Source organism: Protopterus annectens, chromosome 16.part0 (genome assembly GCF_019279795.1).
Source record: "Protopterus annectens isolate FY-2018-M chromosome 16.part0, PAN1.0, whole genome shotgun sequence".
In the NCBI taxonomy this organism is placed as follows: Eukaryota; Metazoa; Chordata; order Ceratodontiformes; family Protopteridae; genus Protopterus; species Protopterus annectens.
The window spans coordinates 235,960,342-235,984,438 of record NC_056750.1 but is presented as its reverse complement, the minus strand read 5'-3'; the positions used below and the strand labels follow the sequence as shown (position 1 = coordinate 235,984,438).

The 24,097-nt window shown below is 45.5% G+C and overlaps 1 protein-coding gene across 1 annotated transcript in view; it reads right to left on the bottom strand.

Moving 5' to 3' along the window:
* Nucleotides 1-24,097, bottom strand: part of LOC122790579 — a 1,409,443-nt gene that overhangs the window by 1,019,421 nt on the left and 365,925 nt on the right. Inside the window, exon 4 of the mRNA XM_044058105.1 lies at nt 2,094-2,230. Within this exon, the coding sequence (XP_043914040.1) occupies nt 2,094-2,230 (137 nt within the window). The remainder of the gene's footprint in view (nt 1-2,093; nt 2,231-24,097) is intronic.

Genomic DNA, 24,097 nt, shown 5'->3' with positions numbered 1-24,097 from the left:
AAATGAAGGTGGAAAGACTCGCATCTTTTATGCTTTGCACAGGAAGCAGCCCATTAACTAGCAATAGCTTTAGTCCTCTGCACTGCCAACACTTTCTGCTACAATGATTGCAGCAGCTGGGTTAAACCAGTGGCATTAATGGCAGTCTCTGACATCTTGTTCTACCAGACAGTAAAGAATGTCTGTGCATGTCTCAACTTACATCAGACACCTGCACACTGAGGCTATTTTTAACCGCATAAAGAAGAAAACTTTCACAAATATGCATCACAATCAAGATCCGAAACAAGGGAGCATCAGAAAAAATAACAGGCTCAAGAGCTAGGTCTTACAGTCTACGCACATCATTGTATGCAAAATTATCAAGCAAGAAGGCTTAAAATAAACAGAAAACTAAATTCTGACACAAAGAGGACTTCTCGTTGGGGTCTCTCTTGTATTAAATCTTTGATTAGAGACTCTGGAATGGTCCAGCACCTCTTCCTTGAGGTAACATCATGAGGGTTGGGCACCAAAAGGTGGGGTCTGACCTCCAAAGAGCCCTTTCAATGGACATTAGGAATAAAGTCCAGATGGAAGAAACTTTTCCTGTGGGACAGTGATAACTCCTTGTACACACTGTGATGCTTAGAGCTAATTCTACACACCTTTGTTTGTTGACCTGGATGGCCCTCTAATCCCACTGGACCATTTTCTGAGGCGGTCTGCACAGGACATTTTACTTACTTTATTCTTTTAGTGAGGAACCTCTGTGGACGTTCCAATTGTTGGATATGCCTAGTTAGGTACATACCAAAAGACGCATTGTACTCAATGATAGGTCTGATGAATGCTGAATACAGTGGAACAATGACTTCCTTGGATTTAGATGCCATACCTTTACTTACATGTTGCGCAACAAAGAATGATCTCATCACTGCAGACACGTGATGGTCAAAGGCTAGATTACTATCCATGTGTGTCCCTAAGTCCCCGACTACTGGGTCGGCTCTAAGGGGTGTGTTGTCAATATGATAGCTACCAGGGATGGACATCTTCTCAAAGGATACTATTATGCATTTCCTGGCATTTAGTTTTAGCCCATGGCTCTGACACCAACTGATTGTCTGTGTCAGCCCCTCCTGGAGAACATCTGTGTCAGTGTGAGATTCAAAGACAGCTCCTAATTTGCAATCATCCTCAAATTTAGTCAGCCAGAGACCACCGACATTGGCCTCGACTTCTGAGAAGTAAACGCCAAAAAGGAGTGGTCCAAGGACTGATCCCAGAGGAACTCCACTTGGACTGGCCTCTCTGTAGAGGTGGACTCCCCAATTCTAACTTCTTGAATGTAATTAGTTTTAGCATAGTAAAATAATTAGTAACATAATTAAGTACATTACACAATTAGATGGATAACACATAGTACAGTAAATACACTGACAGGAGGTTAAATTACAGATTGGATGTTTTACAACAGAGACATGTACAGTATAGCAGCTTAAACAAAAGCAGTGTCTACAGTGCTACATGCAACATGTATATTCTAAGGGTGTTGATTTGCTGAAAAAACAAGGAGATAGAAACTGAATGATAGGTAGAGGAAGGAGGTGGTTAAGTCACTTTCACCAAAATACTGATAATTACAAAAATATGAACGAGTGAGCTCAGTCCTACTGATACTTTCACAGGCAGGGAAGAAATCAGCAAAGTCATGCTTGGGCCTTGCTACAGACAGCTCTTTTGTCAATAAAGATGGTAGAGGCAAATTTTTAGACGAATCAGAACAGCCAAGAAAGTGCAAGGACAGCATCATCTCCTGGTGGGAAGTTAAAAAGTTGGACAAGCTGGCTAAGACTGCCTCAAAGATTTTGAGCATCGATGGAACTAACTCATGCTGATACAAAAGCAAGCATATACTAGAAGAAAAATTTAAAAGAAGCAATACACCATCCAAGTGAGAGACAAAACCACTTCAAAGCAGTAGAAAAAAAAATACCTGGCAAAAATCAGTGGCAAGTGAGGAGCACGTGAAGCAAGAGTCACAAAAGCTACCAAAGGGAGTAAGTTAAACAACGGCTCAGAGAAGCAAGGTTAACAAAAGCAGCACTTACAGCTTCCACGATCTTCCAAAGCAACCCGGACTCGTTTCTCAGATCCTGTGTGAACATCCTGCTGCACCATCCGCCAAAGGTCCAGGTGGTAACTAGTAGTGGTGTTCAGGTACACAGTCACAGACGAAAGACCCTCCCTATTTAAACAAAACAAACCCATCATCATATTTTTCGACTAGCACAGACAATGTCTATGTCCCATGGAAGAACACAAGTTTTTAATGTAAGCAAACCATGCTCACTGGGAAGGAATGTTCAACTTGTGTCCAGGTCATTACTGCTTTAGTTTGTTGTAAAATCACACAAGTGGTTATTAAAGAGATGGCAAGCATGTAAATTCTGAGTAAAGACCCCATTATCAAACCAGATATCTTAACTTGTTCTCAAAGCTGACTAAATATTTGCTTTCGCAAAATGCAATGGTAAAGTCCATAATCTACCAGCTCAGTAATGGAAAAAACATTAGGAGGCTTCCACTACTATTGTGTTCAAAGACTACATCAAAACACTGTCTAGCTAGTGCAAATGCTTAGACTCCCCTAGCTGACCAACCCCAAGCTGCCTACATCACCACTCTTACTCTAATACCTTATCTTGCTGCAAGCTGATGTACTATTCAGCACTTTCCTCTTTTACTCAGTCTGTACTTTGCATCCACCTCCCACATTAACTACATCACTAGATTACCTGTAATGGTAATTTCCATTTATTATCACAGTAAGTTCTGTAATATCATGTGAAAACAGTACTGTATAGGAAAGTTGTGTAAAATCTTACCATAACCATAGATGTCCTTCTCTTCCATGTTGCAGTATTCTACTATTGGGTTTACCCTTCTTCTGATAAGGTTGTTTGGCCAGGTTTCCAAAGATTTTCAGCCCCTCTTGGTCCGTTGGACATCTGACGTGGAGGCAACGTGGGCCATAAAAGTGACGTCTGCATGCACCAGCACTAAGAACATATATATAAGCCCCACACAGAGCCAGTCCTGAAGGGCATAGCCTGTCCAGAAGCAGAAGAAAGCAAGTGCAAGAGTATGACGGGAAGGTGAGGGGGGGACTGCAACATGGAAGAGGAGGACATCTATGGTTTTGGTAAGATTTTACACACCTTTCCCATGTCCTTCTATTCGAATGTTGCAGTATTCTACTATCGGGCAAGTACCAAAGCTCACTACTGACTGGGAGGTGGCCTGGAAGAGGACACCAGGAATCCATGCAGGATAGCCCTGGCAAAACCTGCCCTGGAGATATGGTCCAGTTTGTAGTGTCTGGCGAAGGTGTGTACCGAGGACCAGGCAGCTGCCTCCAGAATTGAATGAGTGTCTAGTTCTTTAAAAAAGGCTCCAGAAGAGGCCACAGCTCTTGTGGAATGGGCCCTGACATTGCCTGGCAAGGTCTTCCCGTGGTGTGAGTAGCAAAAGGAAATAGCCCCGGAAATCCAGGATGAAACTGACTGCTTGGTGACTGCTTTCCCAAAGTCCTAGGGTGAAAGGAGACAAACAGTTGGTCTGATTTGTAAAAAGGTCTGGTTTTATGCAAATATGAGTTGCCTGTGCACGTCTAGGGAATGAAGGTCTCAATTACTATTTCCCTGTGGGTTACTGAAGAAGGTAGGCAGGTGGATAGCCCAATTCAAGGAAAGGTCGTTGACCACCTTGGGAGTGAAGGAAGGGTTTGTCCTAAAGGTGACAATGTCCATATGAAAAACAAGAAAGGGGGGTTATAGCCATAAGGGCTTGAAGATCTGAGACCCTTCTGGCCAAGGTCAAAGCTACTAGCATTACAGTTCTCCATGTGCAAAACTTTAAGGGGGCCCTTGTCAGCTGGTTCGAAGGGTGACCGCGTGAGTTTTTCTAGCACATAATTGCGATCCCAGGCAGGAGGAGACAGTTTCCTGGGAAGTCTTAGGTGCAGGACACCCTTGAGGAAAAGTTTGGCTGGGAGTCTGGATGCAAGCGGAGGGTGCATAGGCAGGCAAAGATGGCAGACAGGTGAGCTTTTAGTGAGGAGTAGGACACACCTGACTGCAAGAGTTCACACAAGTAAGACAGAATCAGGGGAATAATACTGTCCAGCGGGTCCATCTGTCTTTTATGACACCAGACAGAAAACCTTTTCCATTTGGAGATACAGGATTTTCTAGTATTGGATTTCCTGGCCTCCTGCAGGACTGAAAGCACACCCTCATTGTAAAGGTATCTGAAGGGGATCAGAATCCTATTTGCCACAGGATGAGGTGCAGAGACTGCCACTGTGGGTGTGTCCCCTTGTGCTGTGTGAGTAGGTCCACTGAGGGGGGGGGGGGGTAACTTGTGGTGATTGCCCTTGGAAAGATGAAGTAGAGGGAAATAATAGTTGTGTAAAATCTTAATATAGATGTCCTTCTCTTCCATGTTGCAGTAATCTAAAGGAGGGATTTCCTGCCCTCAGGCGACTTGTATGTTGGCTTCTATACAAAAGCTTCAGCTTGGCTGTTGCAGTGTGCATTGGACATAACGTCATAAACCAGGGGCCTTAAATGTGATGCCTGCACACACAACCCTCAGAACTTGAAGGCCAACAGGCAGAGAATAAGGCCCAGCGGGAGGAATGCCAGTGGTTAGCAGGTGTGTGACCTGGTGTCCTACTGTAGTATGTGCAAGCCAGGTACAGGAAAGTGACTTGGGGGAACTGGTGGTTTGGAAGGAATATAGCAACATGGAAGGACATCTACGGCTACGGTAAGATTTTACACAACTATTCTATGTCCTTCTATTCCTATGTTGCAGTATTCTAGATGTGGGAGCGTACCACAGCTTATGTGGATGAGAGGGTGATGGTAGTTGAAGAGGATTCTATAAATCCCTGCAGGATTGTCCTATCCAATCCTGTCTGAGCTCTGGAAACTTGGTCAAGTTTGTAATATTTGGTGAAAGTGTGGATAGTGGCCCATGTGGCTGCTTCCCTAATGGATGTCGTGTCTAGACCTTTCATGAATGCCCTGGAGAAGGCCACAGCTCTAGTGGAATGGGCCTTTACTCTCCTCCCACTGGTGGTTCCTTTTCATGGTGGGAGTAACAAAGGCAAATAGTTTTCCTGATCCAGCATGCGATGGTTTGCTTGGAGACTGCCTTGCCCAGAACTCTGGGGTGAAAGGAGACAAAAAGGTGGTTAGTTTTCCTCATGGTTTTGGTTTTGTCCAGGTAGAACCTTAGTTGCCTGTGCACGTCTAAGGAGTGTAGAATCCTCTCCCCTTCGTTAGTGGGGCAGGGAAAGAAAAGTGGGCAGATGGACAGATTGGTTTCTAGACAAGTCATTGACCACCTTGGGCATAAAGGAGGGATTGGTTCTCAGGGTTACTCGGTCTTTGTAGAAAATGGTGTAGGGGGGACAGGACATTAAGGCCTGCAACTCTGACACCCTTCTGGCTGAAGTGATGGTCACCAGAAGGACTGTCTTCCATGTACACATCTGTAGGGAAGAGGACCCAGCCGGTTCAAAAGGATGCTGGGTTAGTTTATCTAAGATGTAGTTAAGGTCCCAGGGTGGAGGGATAGGTTTCTCTGGTGGTCTCATGTTTAAGACCCCTTTAAGGAAGAGCTTTTACGTCGAGCCTGGCTAGCAAGGGGGGGGGGGGGGTCAAGGAGCACGCAGGCTGATATAGCAGAAAAGTGCACTTTTACAGAATAAGAGTCCACTTTTAAATCAGTTGACACACACAAGACAGAACCAGGGGGACCACAGCAGAGCAAGGGTCCCCTTCCTTGTGCCTTCCTTGTGCAAACACCATTTTGTAAATATTTCCCACTTAGCCAGGTAAGATTTTCTGGTGGTAGGTTTCCTTGCTTCCCGTAGGACAGAAAGCACGCCCTCTGAGTAATGGTGTCTGAAGGGGATCAAAAGTCTATCATCCACAGAGTCAGGGACATCATCTGTAAGTGTGGGTATAGGAGAGTTCCTTTGTCGTGTCAGTAGGACCACTTTTGTAGGGTAATTTGAAGTGATTGCCCTTGGCTAGCTTGTGAAGTAGGGGGAAAATTACAGTTGTGTACACTTACCATAAATGTAGACGTTCAAACGTATTCACTGTTGCAGTCATTACATTTGGGCTATCTGCCTGCAGGTAGCCCTCAGCCGGCCTGAATACCAGAATCTTGGATTTCTGCATCGGATGCTGTCCCACCTTCCATGACGTCAGGTTGTCAGGGGGTATAAAACATGCAGCCGACGCCATTACATCAGGTTTTCTTGCCCCAGATGTCAGGTGCCCCCATAATGGGAAGCATTTATAAGGTATGTTACATTTCCAACAAAAAGCAAACACACTAGAAAGCTCACATACACCAAACAAGAAGGAAAGGTAGAGTCAAGAGAAGACAGGGGGCTGGAGGGAGGGTAACCAGGACTGCAACAGTGAATACACTCAAACATCTGCATTTATGGTAAGTGTACACAACTGTACTATGTTCTTCGTGTTTCACTGTTGTAGTCATTACATTTGGTAGATTCACAAAGCTAAGTGAGTGAGAAGGAAGTTAGAAAGCATTAGGACCAGCTATTAAGCCCTGCAAGACTGCAGTGGCAAAACCAGCTCTGGGTTTAGAAAAAATAGGCATGTGGTAATGCTTGGTGAAGGTATGAACAGAGCTCCAGGTAGAAGCTTCTAGGATGTCCTGGTAGGGACTCCTCTGAGAAAGGCTGCATAGTTAAGATGCAGCCCTGGTGGAATGTGATCTTATCCCCTGTGGGGTATGTTTTCCCTGGTGCTTGCAGCAGAAATGAATGCAATGAGCTATCCATTTAGAAATGGTTTGCTTTGAAATGGCCTTCCCCTTTGCCCCTGCAGCAAAGCCAACTAGCAGCTGTTCAGATTTTCTGAGAGGCTTAGTCCTGTCCAAATAAAATCTAAGTTGACTGTGCACGTCCCAAGAGTGCAGAATTCGTTCTCCTTTGTTTTGTGGATTAGGGAAAAAAGATAGGCAAATGAATGGACTGATTTAGGGCCCCGCTACACACCACCGTGGGCAAAAAGGAAGGATTTGGTCCTGATGGAAACCCTGTCGGCATGGAAGATAATGAAGGGATCCAGTGCCATGAGGGCCTGTAATTCAGACACTCTTCTTGCTGAAATGATGGCTAGAAGGAAGGCTGTTTTCCAAGAAAGGAATTTCAACTCTGCAGTTGCAGCTGGTTCAAATGGAGGGAGAGTGAGCTTTTCCAATACAAAGTTAAGGTCCCAGGCTGGAGTAGGGGTCTCCTGGGGGGGGGGGGGTGTCTTACATTTTTTTCCCCTCTGAGGAATTGCTTTAACAAGGGTTGAGAGAAGAGGGGTGGTTCAGTATTATAATGTGCGGAAATTGCAGACACATGAATTTTAATTGACGAGAAGGACAGGCCCTTGTGGAGCATTTCTGTTAAGTACTGAAGAATATGAAGTAAACTGGGCACCATAGTGCCCATACCCTGGGTATGGCTCCAGAAACAGTACATTTTCCACTTTTCAGCATAGGACTTTCTAGTACTAGGTCTCCTTGCTTCCAGAATGACCTCTAGCACCTGCTTACTTAGGAATACTATTGGACAGCTCAAGGAATTAGCCAGGCTGCAAGGTTCAGGGCTTGAAGCTGAGGGTGCAGAATCTGGCCTGCCTGCTGGGACAGCAGGGAAGGTGTCTGAGGTAGGTGCCATAGATCCAGCAGTATCATGCTGCACAAGAGGGGGTACCAGTGCTGGCAAGGCCAGTCTGGTGCAATAAGAATTGCCCTTGGTCTGTCCCGTTTGATCTTTAGCAGAACCTTTGAGAGAAGACGGGGGGGGGGGGATAGGCATAAACCGAGAGGCTTTCCCAAGTAAAGGACAGGGCATCCACTTTCCAAGTTGACTGTGGGGAGTCCTTGTGCAGAATTTGTCCAATTGGTAGTTCTGGGGGGAGGCAAACAGGTCCATCTCTTAAGTCCCTCATTTGTTCCTTAAGAGGTTGAATATTTTTGTTTCCAGTTTCCATTTGTGTGGGTCCATGAGATTTCTGCTTAGGTCATCTGCCAGTGAATTTAGCTTGCCTGGCAGGAATTGTGATTGAAGGTGCACTTGGTAGCTTAAGGCTGTGTTCCACAGAGCCATGGCTAGTCTGCAGAGAGGGTACGAGTGGGTTCCCCCCTGCTTGTTTATGTACCACATAACTGTGGTGTTCTGTCTTTACCAATAATTGTCCTGAAAGGATGTGGTCATTGAAGGTTGTCCGGGAATTCTGTACAGCTATCATTTCTTTTTGGTTGATATGCAGGTGCATCTGACTCTGGTTCCATTTGCCTTGAATAACCTGCCCTGCCAAGTGAGCCCCCCATGATTAGTCTGATGCATCTGTAGTCAGGGTTTGGGCGGCAGGGGGTAGATTAAAAGGGAGCCCCTTGTTGAGATGGCAGGCCTCTGCCCACCAAAGGAACTCTGTCTTTATACAAGGAATGATAGGAATCATTGATTCCAGGTCTTGAGAATGTTGACAACATAGGCTTTTTAGATACCATTGTAGTTTCCTCATATGTAGACTTCCATAAGAATTAGTAGAATGCAAGAGGCCATGAACCCAAGGGCTTGCAAAATTTTCCTTGCAGATAGCTGGGTCTTTGTGGTCAGTAGTTTGAAGTAGGCTGTCAAATAAACTTGATTCTCTGGCGTGAGGTAAGCCATCTGGGAACTTGTGTTCAAGCTTGCTCACAGGAATACAATCTGTTGGCAGGGTACCAGATGAGATTTCTTTTCGTTTATGGTGTACCCCAGCGAGGTTAGAAGTTTCTTTATAAATGCCAGATGTTTTAATAGCATGTCCTGGCTTTCTGCCTGAATTAGACAATCGTCCAGGTATGGGTATATTTGAATATTTCTCTGCCTGCAAAATTCAATGGCTGGAGCTAGACACTTGGTGAATACCCTGGGCGCAGCAGGTAAGCCAAAGGGAAGTGCAGAGAACTGATAGTGCATGGAGCCTACTCTGAAGCATAGGTATTTCCTGCAAGATTCCCTTACTGGAATGTGCAGGTAAGCTTCCTTTAAGTCTAAGGTTGCCAACCAGGCATCTCTGCCTTGCATAGGAAGCAGCTGTTGAAGTGTTAGCAATCTGAATTTTGGGATTACCAAAAAAGGTGTTTAGAATAGAGAGGTCCAGGATAAGACACCAGAAGCTGCCTTTTCTGGGTACCAGGGAAAGTCTTGAGTAAAAACCTTGTCCCTTTTCTTCTGCTAGGACAGGTTGGATGGTCCTGACACTTAGAAGAGAGAGAAAGTACAGTTTTGTACCTACCATAAATGTAGATGTTTGAGTGCTAATACAGCTGCAGTCGTAACAGATGGGTTCTCCTGCCGTCAGGCGGGTCCTCGGTCGGCCGAATTCCAAAGTCTAAGTCCGGCGTCGATTGTCGTCGCTTCTTCCCTGACGTCAGTGCGACAGGGGGTATAAAGGAACCAGCCGACGCCATTTTCTTCAGTTTTTCTTGCCCCACATGTCAGGTGCCCCCAGAAGGAAGGCAATACATAAATTTGTGTAATAATGCAGTGCAATATAATCAAAATACAGTAGTTGCAAGCAAATACACCATAAATGAGTACCCCAATCAGGTTGTATGAGTAAGTGTTAGCCTATAGGCCTGTCCCAAGAGGGGAAGGAGGGAGGGAAACCTGGACTGCAGCTGTATTAGCACTCAACATCTACATTTATGGTAGGTACAAAACTGTACTATGTTCATCGTGCATACAGCTGCAGTCATAACAGATGGGTAGAATCCCAAAGCTAAGAAAGGGGTGGTAGGCACTAGGTGGAACTAGGAGGAGCCAAAATGCCTTGCAAGACTGCAGTGGCAAAGCCTGCACTAGATTTGGAGTATAATGGTAGGTTGTAGTGCTTGGAGAAGGTATGCACAGAACTCCAAGTGGCTGCTTCCAAAATATCCTTGGTAGGAACTCCTCTGAGGAAGGCTGCAGAGGTGGCTGTGGCCCTGGTGGAATGAGCTCTAATGCCTGTAGGTACAGTTTTGCCATGAAAGGAATAGCAAAAGCGTATGCAGTGAGCTATCCATTTTGAGATTGTCTGTTTGAAAATTGGCTTTCCTTGAGCTCCTACCGCATAGGCCACAAAGAGTTGTTCTGATTTTCTGAAAGGCTTTGTTCTGTCCAAATAATAACACAGTTGTCTGTGGATGTTCAAGGAATGTAGTAATCTCTCCCCTTTGTTTTGAGGATTAGGATAAAAAGTAGGTAAATGTATGGCCTGATTTAAAGCTACCCTGGATACCACTTTAGGCATAAAGGACGGGTTGGTTAGTAAGGAAACTCTGTCCTGATGGAAGATGATAAAAGGCTGGACAGCCATGAGAGCCTGTAGTTCTGAAACTCTACGAGCCGAGGTGATAGCCAGAAGGAAAGCTGTTTTCCAGGTCAAATACTGCAAATCTGATGAGGCAGCTGGCTCAAAGGGAGGCAAGGTCAGTTTTTCCACAATGAAATTAAGATCCCAAGCAGGTATTGGTTGTTTCCTTGGAGGTCTTAATTCTTAGCCCCTCTGAGGAACTGTCTTAAGAGAGGGTGAGAGAATAAAGGTGGATCAGTGTTGTATTCTGCAGAAATAGCCGAGGCATGGATTTTGATGGAGGAGAAAGAAAGTCCACTGCTTAGTAGTTCAGCCAAATATTGTAGTATTTGAGGTAAATTCAGTTTTCCAGGATCCTGGCCCTTTTTCTCATTCCAGACACAAAAACGTTTCCATTTTGCGGAGTAAGCTTTTCTAGTTGATGGCCTCCAAAATGACATCCTGCACCTCCTTGGAGAGTAGAGCCTGTTGGGATGCTAAGGAATCTTCCATGCGGCTAGATTGAGTGTTTTTAGCTGGCTGTGAAGAGTTTTGAAGCTGTGCTGAGTCAGAAGAAGAGGCAGGGTCCATGGTGGGGAATGAGTCAGGCTCCTCAGGAGTGGGTACCAGTGTTCCCTTGGCCAGTCCGGAGTAATGAGGATCATCTTTGGTCTGTCTGCTCTGGTCTTCAATAGAACTTTGGGCAGCAGAGGAAGAGGTGGGAAGGCATAAACTGCCATTGATGTCCAACTGAAAGAGAGAGCGTCCACTTCTCCAGGCCTTTGTATGGAAGATCCTTGAGCAGAATTTTGTCAATTGATGTTTTTGTGGGAGGCAAAGAGATCTATGTCTGGCCTTCCCCATTCTTGGATTATTTCTGTAAAAACTTTTGGATGCAATTTCCATTCGTGTGGATCTGTCATATTCCTGCTTAGGTTGTCTGTCAGCGTGTTTTCCTTGCCTGGCAAGTACTGTGCTTGTAGTTCCATTTGTAAGTCCGTGGCCATGTTCCAAAGTGACATGGCCAGTCTGCATAGAGGGTAAGAATGTGTTCCCCCCTGCTTGTTTATGTACCACATAACTGTGGTGTTGTCCGTTCTTATCAATAGTTGACCTGGTTGTAGAAGGTCCTTGAAAGCTATAATAGCATTTATTACTGCTAGCATTTATTTTTGATTGATGTGAAGGTGCTTTTCTTTTTGGGACCATTTGCCCTGAATGCACCGATCTGTCATGTGCGCCCCCCAGGCGTAGTCCGAGGCGTCTGTTGTGATGACTTGATTTGCTTGAGGCTTGCTGAATGGAAGACCTGTGTTTGTTTGACATGCTTGAGCCCACCACAGAAATTCCTTTTGCAGACATGGAATTAGTGGTATTATTGTTTCCAAACTGTGGCTGTGTTGAGACCATATGTTTTTCAGGTACCATTGTAGTTTCCTCATATGCAGCTTTGCACATGGGATTAGTAAGATGCAAGATGCCATGAATCCCAGAGCCTGCAGGATTTTCCTTGCAGTCAGCCTGGTGCAATTTGCTAGTGTTCTGAAGTATTGAATTAGTTGCCCCTGCTTCTCTGGCGTGAGGTAGGCCATCTGGGTGTTTGTGTCCAAATTGGCACCCAGGAAAATTATCTTCGAGAGGGTATTAGCCTTGATTTCTTTTGTTGACTGTGTATCCCAGAGAGTTCAATAACATTATTACATAAGCCAGATGTTTCAGAAGAATGTGCTTGCTGTCCGCTTGGATCAGGCAGTCGTCCAAATAGGGGTATATTGTATCCCTTGAAGTCTGCAGTAGGCAATTACTGATGCCAGGCATTTCGTGAATACTCTGGGCGAAGTAGATAAGCCAAAGGGCAATGCAGAGAATTGATAATGGGTTGAACCTGCAAGAAATCTGAGGTACCTTCTGCAATTTTGTCTGATTGGGACATGCAGGTATGCCTCCTTGAGGCCCAATGTTACCAGCCAAGACTCCTTGCCCAGCATGGGAAGAAGTTGCTGTAGAGTGAGCATCTTGAATTTTGGTACGAGTACAAATGTGTTTAGGATGGATAGATCCAAAATAGGTCTCCAATCTTTTCCCTTCCTTGGCACCAGAAATAGCCTGGAATAAAAACCTTGACCTTGTTTGTGCGTAAGTACCTCTTGAATAGCTTTCATGTTTATGAGATCTGTAATTTGCCTTTGTGCCTCTGCCCTTTGATTGTGTGGCAGGTTTGGCATGCCTCTCATTTTTGGAAGGGTGTGAAAATGGAATTTGTAGCCTCTGTTTATAATGTCCAGGATCCATTTGTCCTTTGTGACAATATGCCAATTTTTTGAAAATAATACCAGCTTTCCTCCTAAGGGGGCTGCCATTTGAGACCTGGTTGGCATGCAAAGGGGAAAGTCATTGGGTTTGCTTTCTGAAAGATTGTGAGTTATCCTCACCACCTCTTTGTGTAGGAGCTTGCCATTGTCTGCCTCTAAACAATCCTTGGGATTAAATTTCTGCCCCTCGGGCACCTGTATCTGCCTCTTTGGGGTCTGTCTGTGGCAGGAAAGGTCCAGTTTTTGGAAGGCCAATTTCTACTAAAACGTGGGGGTTGAACCTGTAGGAATTCTTTCACAGTTTGCATTGATTTAGCCTTTTCCTCCATTTTCCTTAATACCTCCTCAGCATTAGCACCAAATAGTACAAACTTTTGAAGAGGGGTGTATAGTAATTTAGCTTTGACATGATCAGGCAAGGCTTGTTCCTTGAGCCAGGCATGCCTACGTATGACTGATCCTGTAACAGCAGCTCTACATGAGGCCTCTAGAGCATCAAAACCACATTGTAAGGTATGCTTACCCACTTGTTCTGCACTATGCATCAAATCATGCAACTCCTTCAAGTCTGGTTGTTCAGGTTGTGACATTTTACTTTTCAACTGTGATAACAAAAACTGTTGGTATTTAAGCATATGAAACTGACAGTTTAAGGCCCTCATGGATAAGGTAGCAGAGATATATACCTTTTTTCCCCACCTTTCTAAGGGTCTGGAATCTCTCTCGGAAGGCAATGGATTTTTAGCAATGGAGGCCTCAACTCCCTTGGGGCCCTGTGAGATGGTTTCTGGGTCAGCAGCATGGTTTTTGTATAGAAATTGATGTGAGTCAGGGACCCTGTAGTACCTGTCAGGCTTAACTGGAGCTGGAGGTAGAGAGTCCGGGTTGAGGCAGGCCTCAGAGTAAACATCATCAAGGATGTCCAAGACAGCTTCGGGCGCCACGCGGCAAGAAAGACTGAGGAAAATGGCGTCGGCTGATGCCTTTATACCCGGTTAACTGCAGCTATGACGTCGGGTGAAGTGCGACATCAGCCGAGGCCAGACCCAGACTTTGGAATCCGGCCGACCGAAGGGCTGCCTGAGGCAGGACAACCCATTTGTTAGGACTGCAGATGCATCCTTGAAGGACATTTCCCTGAGCCTTTTCTTGGAATCTGAATAATCCTGGCCTTCCCAGTGGAAGTGTTCCCTTAAGGTATGCAAAGTTTCCCCAAATGAGTAATCCTCAGGGGGGGGGGGGATACAGAAGGGATGGACTCCTCTGCATCAGAGTCTTCAAAAGGGGAGTAAGAATGTTTCTGATCATCAGAGTGCTCTGAAATAATGGAGCCCTGATCAGAGGAGGGGGAATCTTCCTCCACTCTAGGCCTTTTGTCCGGAGGGGGCTGAGAACTTCTGATAAGAGTAATTAAATCCTCAGCCATTTTAAGCATCTGTTTCTTAGGCATGGGGCCTGGAGATGGGCCCTGTGTAGCTGGTCTCTTAGAGTGCATGGTTGCTTTAGACTTTGTGAAAGCCTTGATGGAGAAAGAAGAGGAAGGTCTGTAGACACCTTGAGTGGAGGTGGACCTTTCCACATTCTCAGTTTCAATGCCAAGAGTGGCTTCGGTATCTGTAGTCGGGGTGTGGTCCGAGGAGCCTGCGACCTCGGGCACAAGAGACACTGTCAAAGAAATGTCGTCGGTAGTCAGGGGCTGCGTAGGTGCCTCGCTGAGAACCGGACCACGTGTAGTCGGCTTTGGCGTGGTGTCGGTAGAGGCCGCGGACCTCGTGTGTCGGCCCTTGTCTTTGCGTTTTTTAGACCAAACCGCAGTCGGAGTATCCGACAACATAGTATAGTTAAATGCTTTCCCAAAATAATGCTGGGCGAACTCCGCCCGACGCTTAATAGTGCATTTGTTGAATGTAGCACAAAAACGACAGACCGAGACGTCGTGGTTTGGGCCTAAACAAGGTATACAGAGGGAATGGAAATCCTTATGTGATATTTGCTTCCCACAAGAAATACAATTATTAGCTTTGTCTGACATCGGTCTGAGGCAAGAAAAGTTTCCCCAACGGGGTACTTAGCTTTTAAGAAGACTTTGGTTTCCAAATTTTCGTAATCTCAGGAGCTGGCCGACCGGCACTTGCGAACTGCTGCTTCGGGCACCGTGCAGCAAGAAAGAATGAAGAAAATGGCGTCGGCTGGTTCCTTTATACCCCTGTCACACTGACGTCAGGGAAGAAGCGACGACAACAGACGCCGGACCTAGACTTTGGAATTCGGCCGACCGAGGACCCACCTGACGGCAGGAGAACCCATCTGTTATGACTGCAGCTGTATGCACGATGAACATCCTGCTGTTGAGCCTCAGCCTACTGATTTGGGAGTAGGTCTGGCCAACCACTTGGGGTTGGGTAAGGTGTAGAAGTGGAATCTGTATACTTGGAAAACTATATTTAAAACCCATTCGTCCTAGGTAATGAGTTCCCAGTTTTTTGCATGAAGGGCGAGCTTTCCTCCTAAGGGAGCAGGCAGCTGAGCAGGGCTTGGAAGGGTTAAGGTTAAGTCATCGTGACATTTTTTCATAGGGGGTGTCTTACTACTTTCAGCTTTGGAAGTGGGAGCCCCCCACTGCTTAGTCCTGTGCGTACCCTGGGACTGAAGCCTGGGTGTTCTGCTGGTTCTGGATTAAAACTGAGAAGGCCTGGAGGAGGCTGGAAAGGACCAATTTCTTTGAGGACCAATCCCTACTAAATCTTGGATGCTGCACTTGTAAGAAATCTTTAACAGTTTGAAAGTTTGCATAGATTTAGCTTTTTCCTACATCTTTTTAAGAACAACTTCTGCTTTGTTGCCAAACAGGCTGTCCTAATTTAAGGGAGCATCCAGCAATTTAGTTTTAACATGATCTGGCAAAAGATTGCTCCTTAAGCCAAGTAAGCCTTCTAAGTAAAGACCAAGTGACAGCAGCCCTGCAAGATGCCTCTAGTGAAACAAAACCACATTGCAAAGTAAGTTTTCCAACCTGTTCAGCAGAATGCGTTAAATCCTGTAAATCCTTATTTTCAACACAATCAGGAATCAACATCATTTTCTGTTTTAGCAATCCAATAATATGCTGCTGACACTAACATATGAAGCTGACAAATTAAGACCCTGATGGCCAAGGATGCAGAGGTTTATACCTTCTTACTCCCTCTTATCCAGGGCCCTGGAATCTCTATTAGAGGGGGTAGGATTTTTGGCAGTAGTAGCCTTAATGTCCTTTAATCCCCATGAAATGGTCTCAGGATCCACAGTAGGATTTTTAAAAAGGAACTTGTGGGAATCATAGGTAGGTACTAGGCTATCTGCCCGAAGGCATTTATAAGCCTAGCCAGAATGTGCTGGCTTTCGCCGGCCCCTTAGATTAGTTCCCTGTGCCTCTGTCCAGCAGAGCCACTGAAGTGATCACAGAGGTAAACTTTCGGTTTCCCATCCACTCGTCAAGGTTTCTTTTGAAGAGCGTTAGTGAGGAGCTCTGCCTAATGTAGATTGGGATCTTATTCCAAAGCATGGGAAGTCTCTGGGACAGCAATCTATTCCTCCAGCACGTCCTATTTATTGTTGTGGTGAGGTTTAGATCCCTAGAACGTGTGGCTCGAGGGGATAAGATTTTCTTTAGGTGGAGCATGTCCATCAATTCTGGGTTGGACATGGCCTTGCATGTCAGGCAGAGATCATCTCTGACTAGGCGGTATGCAACAGAGTACAGCTGTAGTTTCTTCAGTCGAGCTGCATAGGGCATCTGTTTGAGGCTAGTGATCCTCTTGGTGAGGTACTTATGTGATCTTTCCAGCTGTTGCAGGTGTCTTGTAAGGTACATCCCAAATGGGGCATTGTACCCTATATGAAGGGTCTGATGAGGGATAACTAGTGGGGCACAATGACCTCTTTTGATCTGGATGCGAACCCTTTTGTGATTAGGTGGGCCACGTAGAAGGATTTTCTAACCACTTTGGCAATGTGATTATCAAAGGTGAGATTACTATCTACTTGGGTCCCTAGATGCCTTATTATGTCTTCCGTATTTAGGGGACTACTACCTATGTGGTAGTTTGTGGGTACTTTTTTCCAAAGGGGATGACTATGCACTTTTTAGCATTTAGCTTGAGGCCATGATTTTGACACCAGGTATCCGTCTCAGTGAGACTCTTTTGTAGGATGTCTGCGTCAGCCAGAGAGTAAACTATAGCCCTAGTTTGCAGTCGTCTGCGAACTTGGTCAGCCATAGTCCTCCTGTGCTTGCCTATACCCCTAAGAAGTATATGCCGAACAGGCGGAGTCCTAGGACTAAGCCCTGGGGAACGCCACTTGAAACTGGTTTAGAGTCAGACCTAGCTCCCGCAACTCTCACCATTCATTGTGTTCTGTCCGTGAGCCAGTTGGCAACCCCATCTTGTGACGTAGGGGTTTATGTTCAGGCTGGTGAGCTTGTCTATAATACAGGAATGGGGAATGGCATTGAAGGCCTTAGTGAGGTCTAGGTAGGCTGTGTGTACCACCTTTACCTTGTCTATAGCCTTGGTAACTGTCTCAAAGAAGTCCACCAGGTTTAACAGGCATGATCTGCCCTTAAAGCTGAACTGGGTAGGGTCCAGTGTTTGGAGGTTCCCAATGTCTCTGTTAATGAGTTCCATGATGATGCGCTCCATAGCCTTGCAGACCTCGCTAGTCTGCCTTATAGTGTGATAGTTCCCGAGGTCTGTTGTGGCTTCAGCTTTGTGGAGTGGAATAACCGTTGCTGTGCGCCACTCTACGGGTACGTAGCCCGAGGAGAGGCCGAGTTTGAACAGTGCGTTTAGGTAAGGGGTTAGTTCGTCTTTGAGCTCATGTAGGATGCAGCCTGGGACACCATCCGGTCTCATTGATGCTGTGTTTTAGGCTTTGGAGAGGGCTGCTTTAACCTGAGTGTCTGTAATTTCAGGGACTCTACATTCTTCTAGTATGGTTATGGGCCCTTTTGGGGGTGAGAAGGGGGGTGAGGTTTACTCTGAACCTGTCTGCCAGGATGCTGTCAATATCGGTCGGTTCAGTGTATTTTGTGCCATTCTGCACTAACTCCGAGCAGATCTGAGCATTGCCACTTTGATTCTTGACATAGCTAAAGAATGCCTTGTGGTTACCTCTGGAGTCCATGGCAATTTTTCTTTCAAACCTCGCCTTGGATGACTTTATGAGGGATCGTAGTTTCTTGCTGATACTGATCAGGGATGTCTTCTCTTCTTGGGATTTTACTCTTCTGTACTAGTTTCCTCCTTCTATTGTATAGCTTGTTTATGGCAGGAGTCCACCAGACTGGTTTCCTCTTCTTGGAGGAGTGAGTCTTGGTTTTGCTTGGGATGGCTGATCCATGCATTCTTGTAGGTGCCTGCAGAATGCATTAAAGGATTTTGCAGCTTGGACAGTGCTATCCTTCAGCATGGGGGCTTTAAAAAGTACAGTTGTGTACCTACCATAAATGTAGATGTTCGAGTGTATTCACTGTTGCAGTCATTACACTTGGGTTATCCTGCTGGCAGGCTACCCACAGTCGGCCTGAATTCCAAAGTCCTGGTCTGGTGTCAGTTGCTGTCGCCTCTTCCCTGACGTCAGTGCGCCAGGGGTATATAAGATGCAGCCGACGCCATTTTCTTCAGTTTTTCTTGCCCCAGATGTCAGGTGCCCCCAAAAGGGTAGGCTAAAAATATTGCTTATAAAAAGAATGCACTAAAATAAACATTACCTTCATCTACAAGCAAATACACCACATAGGTTGTATAGAATAGAGAAGTACAGATAAGTCCCAGCAAAGAAAGGGGGATGGTGGGTGGGTAACCTGGACTGCAACAGTGAATACACTCGAACATCTACATTTATGGTAGGTACACAACTGTACTATGTTCATCGTATTTCACTGTTGCAGTCATTACACTTGGGTTGAATCCCAAAGCTGAGGTTGGGCAGCTGGATCTAAATAGAATTAGGAGTGGCTATGAGGCCCTGCAGAACTGCAGTGGCAAAGCCTGCTCTGGATTTAGAGTAAAGAGGTAAGTGGTAGTGCTTAGTAAAAGTGTGAACTGAAGTACAAGTTGCAGCCTCCAAAATATCCTTAGTTGGTATTCCTCTGAGGAAGGCTGCTGAGGTTGCTGCTGCCCTGGTCGAATGTGGTTTAATGCCCTTAGGCACTGATTTGCAATGTTGTGAATAGCAGAAACGAATGCAATGTCCTATCCATTTTGAAACAGTCTGCTTTGAGATAGCCTTTCCTTGTGATCCTGCAACATATGCCACTAAAAGTTGCTCAGTCTTTCTGAAAACTTTAGTTTTGTCCAAGTAGAAGCGTAGCTGTCTGTGTATGTCCAAAGAATGCAGAAGTCTCTCCCCTTTATTCTGTGGGTTTGGGTAAAAAGTAGGCAAGTGAATGGTTTGGTTAAGAGCCACACTGGACACTACCTTAGGCATAAATGTTGGGTTTTGTCCTTAGAGAAACCCTGTCTGGATGGAAGATAATAAAAGCTTCCACAGCCATTAATGCCTGTAATTGAGACTCTTCTTGCTGAAGTTATTGCTAGGAGCAGAGCTGTTTTCCATGATAAGAATTTTATCTCAGCTGTACTGGCTGGCTCGAAAGGAGGAAGTGTGAGTTTTTCCAAGACAAAATTGAGGTCCCATGCAGGTATTAGTGCTCTCCTTGGAGGTCTTATGTTTTTGACCCCTCTGAGGTACTGCCTAAGCAATGGATGTGAAAAAATAGGTGGGTCCGTATTGTAATGAGCTGAAATGGCAGAGGCATGGGTCTTAACTGATGAGAAGGATAGGCCTTTGTCCAGCATCTCAGTTAGGTATTGTAAAATCTGAGGGAGATTTGGTACAAGCGTGTCAATTCCTTGTGCCTGGTTCCAAGCACAGAATCTCATTTTTCTGCACAAGATTTTCTGGTGTTGGGCCTCCTGGCCTCCAAAATAACGTCCATAACCGCTTTAGAGAGAGGTGCATTCGGAATGGTTACACTATCCCGCCATGCAGCTAGATTTAGGGTTCTGAGCTGGCTGTGCAGGATCTGATTGTTTTGTCGGGTCAGTAAATGAGGGATTTGAGGCAATGTCCAGGCTGGGCCTTGAGACAAGCTCCTTAGGAGTGGGTACCAGTGCTGGCATGGCCAATCCGGGGCAATCAGTATTATTTGTGGCTTCTCTTGTCTGACCTTGAGGAGTACCTTGGGGAGGAGAGGCAGTGGAGGAAAGGCATATACTGTAAGGTTGTTCCAGCTGAATGACAAAACATCCACTTTCCATGCTTGCTTGTGATAAGTCCTTGTGCAGAATCTCTGTAGTTGGCAGTTGTGAGGGGAGGCAAACAGATCTATGTCTGGGCATCCCCATTTCCTTGTTATCATGTTGAAGATTTGTAGATCTAGTGTCCACTCATAAGGATCCATGAGGTTTCTGCTTAGTCTGCCAGAGCATTTGTTTTTCCTGGCAGGAATTGTGCTTGCAGGTGTACTTGTTAAGTCAATGCTGTGCTCCACAAAATCATGGCTTGTCTGCAGAGGGGGTAAGAATGTGTACCTCCCTGCTTGTTTATGTACCACATGACTGTAGTACTGTCCGTCTTTATCAGCAGCTGTCCTGGATGAAGTAGGCCCTTGAAGGCTGTCAGGGTATTTTGTACAGCTAGCATCTCTATTTGACTGATGTGAAGATGTCTTTGGCTTGCGGGCCATGTGCCCTGAATACACATTTTCCTGCCATGTGGGCCCCCCAGGCATAATCTGACGCATCTGTTGTTAGCGTTTGCCTGGCTGTGGGTAAAGTGAATGGCTGCCCCTTGTTGTGGTGACAGGCCTGTGCCCACCATCGAAACTCCTGTTGCAGGCAGGGAATGAGTGAAATTAATGATTCCAAGCTGTGGCAATGTTGAGTCCAAACACTTTTTAGATACCATTGTAGCTTCCTCATATGCAGTCTTGCATATGGAATTAGCAGAATGCAGGATGCCATGAAGCCCACAGAGCCTGCAGAATTTTTCTTGCAGATAACTGGGTCTTTGTTGCCATGCTTTCAAAGTAAGAAGTCAGTTGCCTTTGTTTGTCTGGCGTGAGATAAGCCATCTGGGCAGTTGTATTTAAGCCTGCACCCAGGAATATTATCTCTTGAGAGGGTACTAGTTTTGATTTCTTTTCGTTTGCTGTGTACCCTAGGCACATTAGTAATCTTTTTACAAACGCCAGATGCTTTAGTAGAATGTCTTTGGTCTCTGCTTGAATAAGGCTGTCGTCCAAGTAGGGATATATCTGAATTCCTCTTTGTCTGCAAAATGCAATTACTGGTGCCAGGCATTTTGTGAAGACTCTGGGCGCAGTAGATAAGCCAAAGGGCAGTGCAGAGAATTGGTAGTGCATTGAGCCAGCTATGAATCTGAGGGATCTTCTGCAAGACTGTCTGACTGGGACATGCAGGTATGCCTCTTTGAGGTCCAAAGTTACAACCCAAGTCTTCTTGCCCAGCATGGGCAGAAGCTACTGCAGAGTCAACATTTTGAATTTTGGAACGTCCAGAAAAGTATTTAGAATAGACAGGTCCAGAATTAGTCTCCAGGATTTGTCCTTTCTTGGTACACTGAAAAGTCTTCAGTAAAATCCTTGTCCCTGCTCTTGTTGTGGCACTGGCTGAATAGCCCTCATGTTCATGAGAGATGAAACTTGTTTTTGTGCCTCTGCCCATTGATTGTGTGGCAGGTCTGGCATACATTTTGTCTTTGGAAGGGTGTGAAAGTGGAACCTGTAGCCCTGAGAGACTATATTGAAGACCCATTTGTCCTGGGTGATAGTGTGCCAACTTTGTGAAAAAAGTGCTAGCTTTCCCCCTAAGGGTGCTGCCAAAAGATAAGTGCATGGCATTGGCAGAGGGAAGTCATTGGAACCATTTCATATATGGCTGTGATTTGTCTTCTCCGCTTTTGGAGGTAGAAGCACCCCATTGTTTTGGCCTGTATGAGCCCTGGGGCTGTTGTCTGCCTCTAGGGCATCTATATCTGCCTCTTTGTGGCTTGTCTGACACTGGAAAGGACCAATTTTTAGAAGGCCAGTTCCTGCTAAATCTGGGTGGCTGTACCTGTAAGAAATACTTTACTGTCTGCATAGATTTAGCATTATCCTCCATTTTCAACGCCTCTTCTGCTTTAACACCAAACAAAGTATCATGCTGTAGTGGAGCATCCAATAATTTTGCTTTAACATGATCAGGCAGATTCTGTTCCTTTAATCAAGCATGCCTTCTAATGACAGAACCTGTAACAGCAGTCCTGCAAGAGGCCTCCAGTGAATCAAAACAACATTGCAAAGTATGTTTTCCCACTTGTTCAGCTGCATGCAAGAAATCCTGCATTTCCTTGTTCTCAGAACCTTCAGAATTTGTCAACATTTTCTGTTTTAGTAATGACATTAAGTACTGCTGATATTTAAGCATATGAAACTGACAATTTAAAGCCCTTACAGCCAAGGTAGCAGAAGTGCAAACTTTTTCCCCCCATCTGTCCAGTGCCCTTGAATCCCTATTTGAGGGGACAGGGTTTTTTGCAGTAGAGGCCTTGACCCCTTTGGGACCCTGAGATATAGTTTCTGGGTCAGCAGCAGGGTTTTTATATAGAAATTTATGAGAATCTGGAACCCTGTAGCATCTGTCTGGCTTAACAGGTGGAGGAGGTAGAGAGTCGGGAGACAGTCCGGACTCTGAAAATACATCATCTACGATGTCTAAAACAGGTGTAACAGCAACAGGTCTGTACTGAGGTAGTAGAAGAAAGTCTCTGAGCCGTTTCTTAGATTCTGAGTAATCTTGGCTCTCCCAGTGAAAATGCTCCCTCATGGTATGCAGGGTTTCCCCAAAGGAATAATCCTCAGGAGGGGAAGCTGAAGGAATAGATTCTTCAGCATCAGAATCCTCATAAGGAGGAATAGAGTATCCCTGTTCTATAGAGGAGTCAGAGGAAATGGAAACCTGATCAGAGGAATCATATTCAATGTCTTGCCTAGGCCTCTTATCAGGAGGGGGATGGGAACCCCTGATCAAAGTAATTAGGTCTTCGGCCATTTTGGGCATCTGTTTCTTAGGCTTGGAAGTCTGTCCTGGAGAATGCTGTACTTGTTTCCTTGTCTTTAAAGCTGTTTTAGTCTTTGCCTTGGATGCTGAAGTTGGCTTGATATAAAGCTGTGTAGGTCTGAAAACACCCTCAGAAGCCAATGCCTGCTCAGCGGCTCTGGACCCATCTGAAAGAATAGTTTCCGAAGGCCCAATACCTTGAGTATCCAGAGGCCTAGTTGTCTCCACGTGGGAGTCGGCCTGTGGCTCTGAGGTAGCGGATGTCAGGGGCTGCGAAAGCGCCTCACTGAGAACCGGCAACTGGTCTAGAAGAGACTTAGTCGTCAGTTTTGGACCTTGGATGCCTGTCCTATTCTTTTTCCTTGCACTTTTTATGAACTCCTGTCAGTTATATAGTTAAACCTTCGGCCAAAGTAATGAAATGCAAAATTGTACCGATGTTTAATAGAGCGTTGGTTAACTCTAGCACAAAACCGACAACTAGCAATGTCGTGGTCAGGGCCTAGGGCAAGGAATACAGTAAGAATGAAAATCCTTATGAGGTATTTGCTTCCCACAAGAAATACAATTGTTAACTTTTTCTGACATCGGTCTGGAGCAAGAAAAAAGTTTCCCCAATGGGGTACTTAGCTTTATTGAAGACTTCGGATCTGAAATTCAATTTCCAAAATCTCAGGAGTCAGCCGACCGGCACTTGCGAACTGCTTTTGCTTCAGGCGCCGCGCGGCAAGAAAGACTGAAGAAAATGGCGTCGGTTGCATCTTAATAGCCCTGGCGCACTGACGTCAGGGAAGAGGCAACAGCAACCGACGCTGGACCAGGACTTTGGAATTCAGGCCGACTGCGGGTAGCCTGCCAGCAGGATAACCCAAGTGTAATGACTGCAACAGTGAAACAGTATGAACATCTTTCCACCTCGGTCTTAAGTAACATGAAGTTTCCTTTTGAAAAGTTTTTCATGATGGTTTTCTTGTCCGGGAGTGGAGGCAGAAGGTGGATATCCAAAGTGATTTGTTTATGGTCAGATCTAACCAGCGAGGGGTTGACCTCCAGTGTGGAACACTGGTCGCCCATGTTGGTGATGACCAGGTCCAATATGTTGTCACCTCTGGTGGGAGTGTTGACCAGTTGAGCCAGGACGTTTGAGTTTATAAATTCTAGGAAATGTTGGGCAAGGGAGTTAATACTTGAGTAGTTCTCCCAGTTAATGTTTGGTTAATTGAAATCACCCAATATTAGTGTGTTTGGTAGGACCTGAATGTTT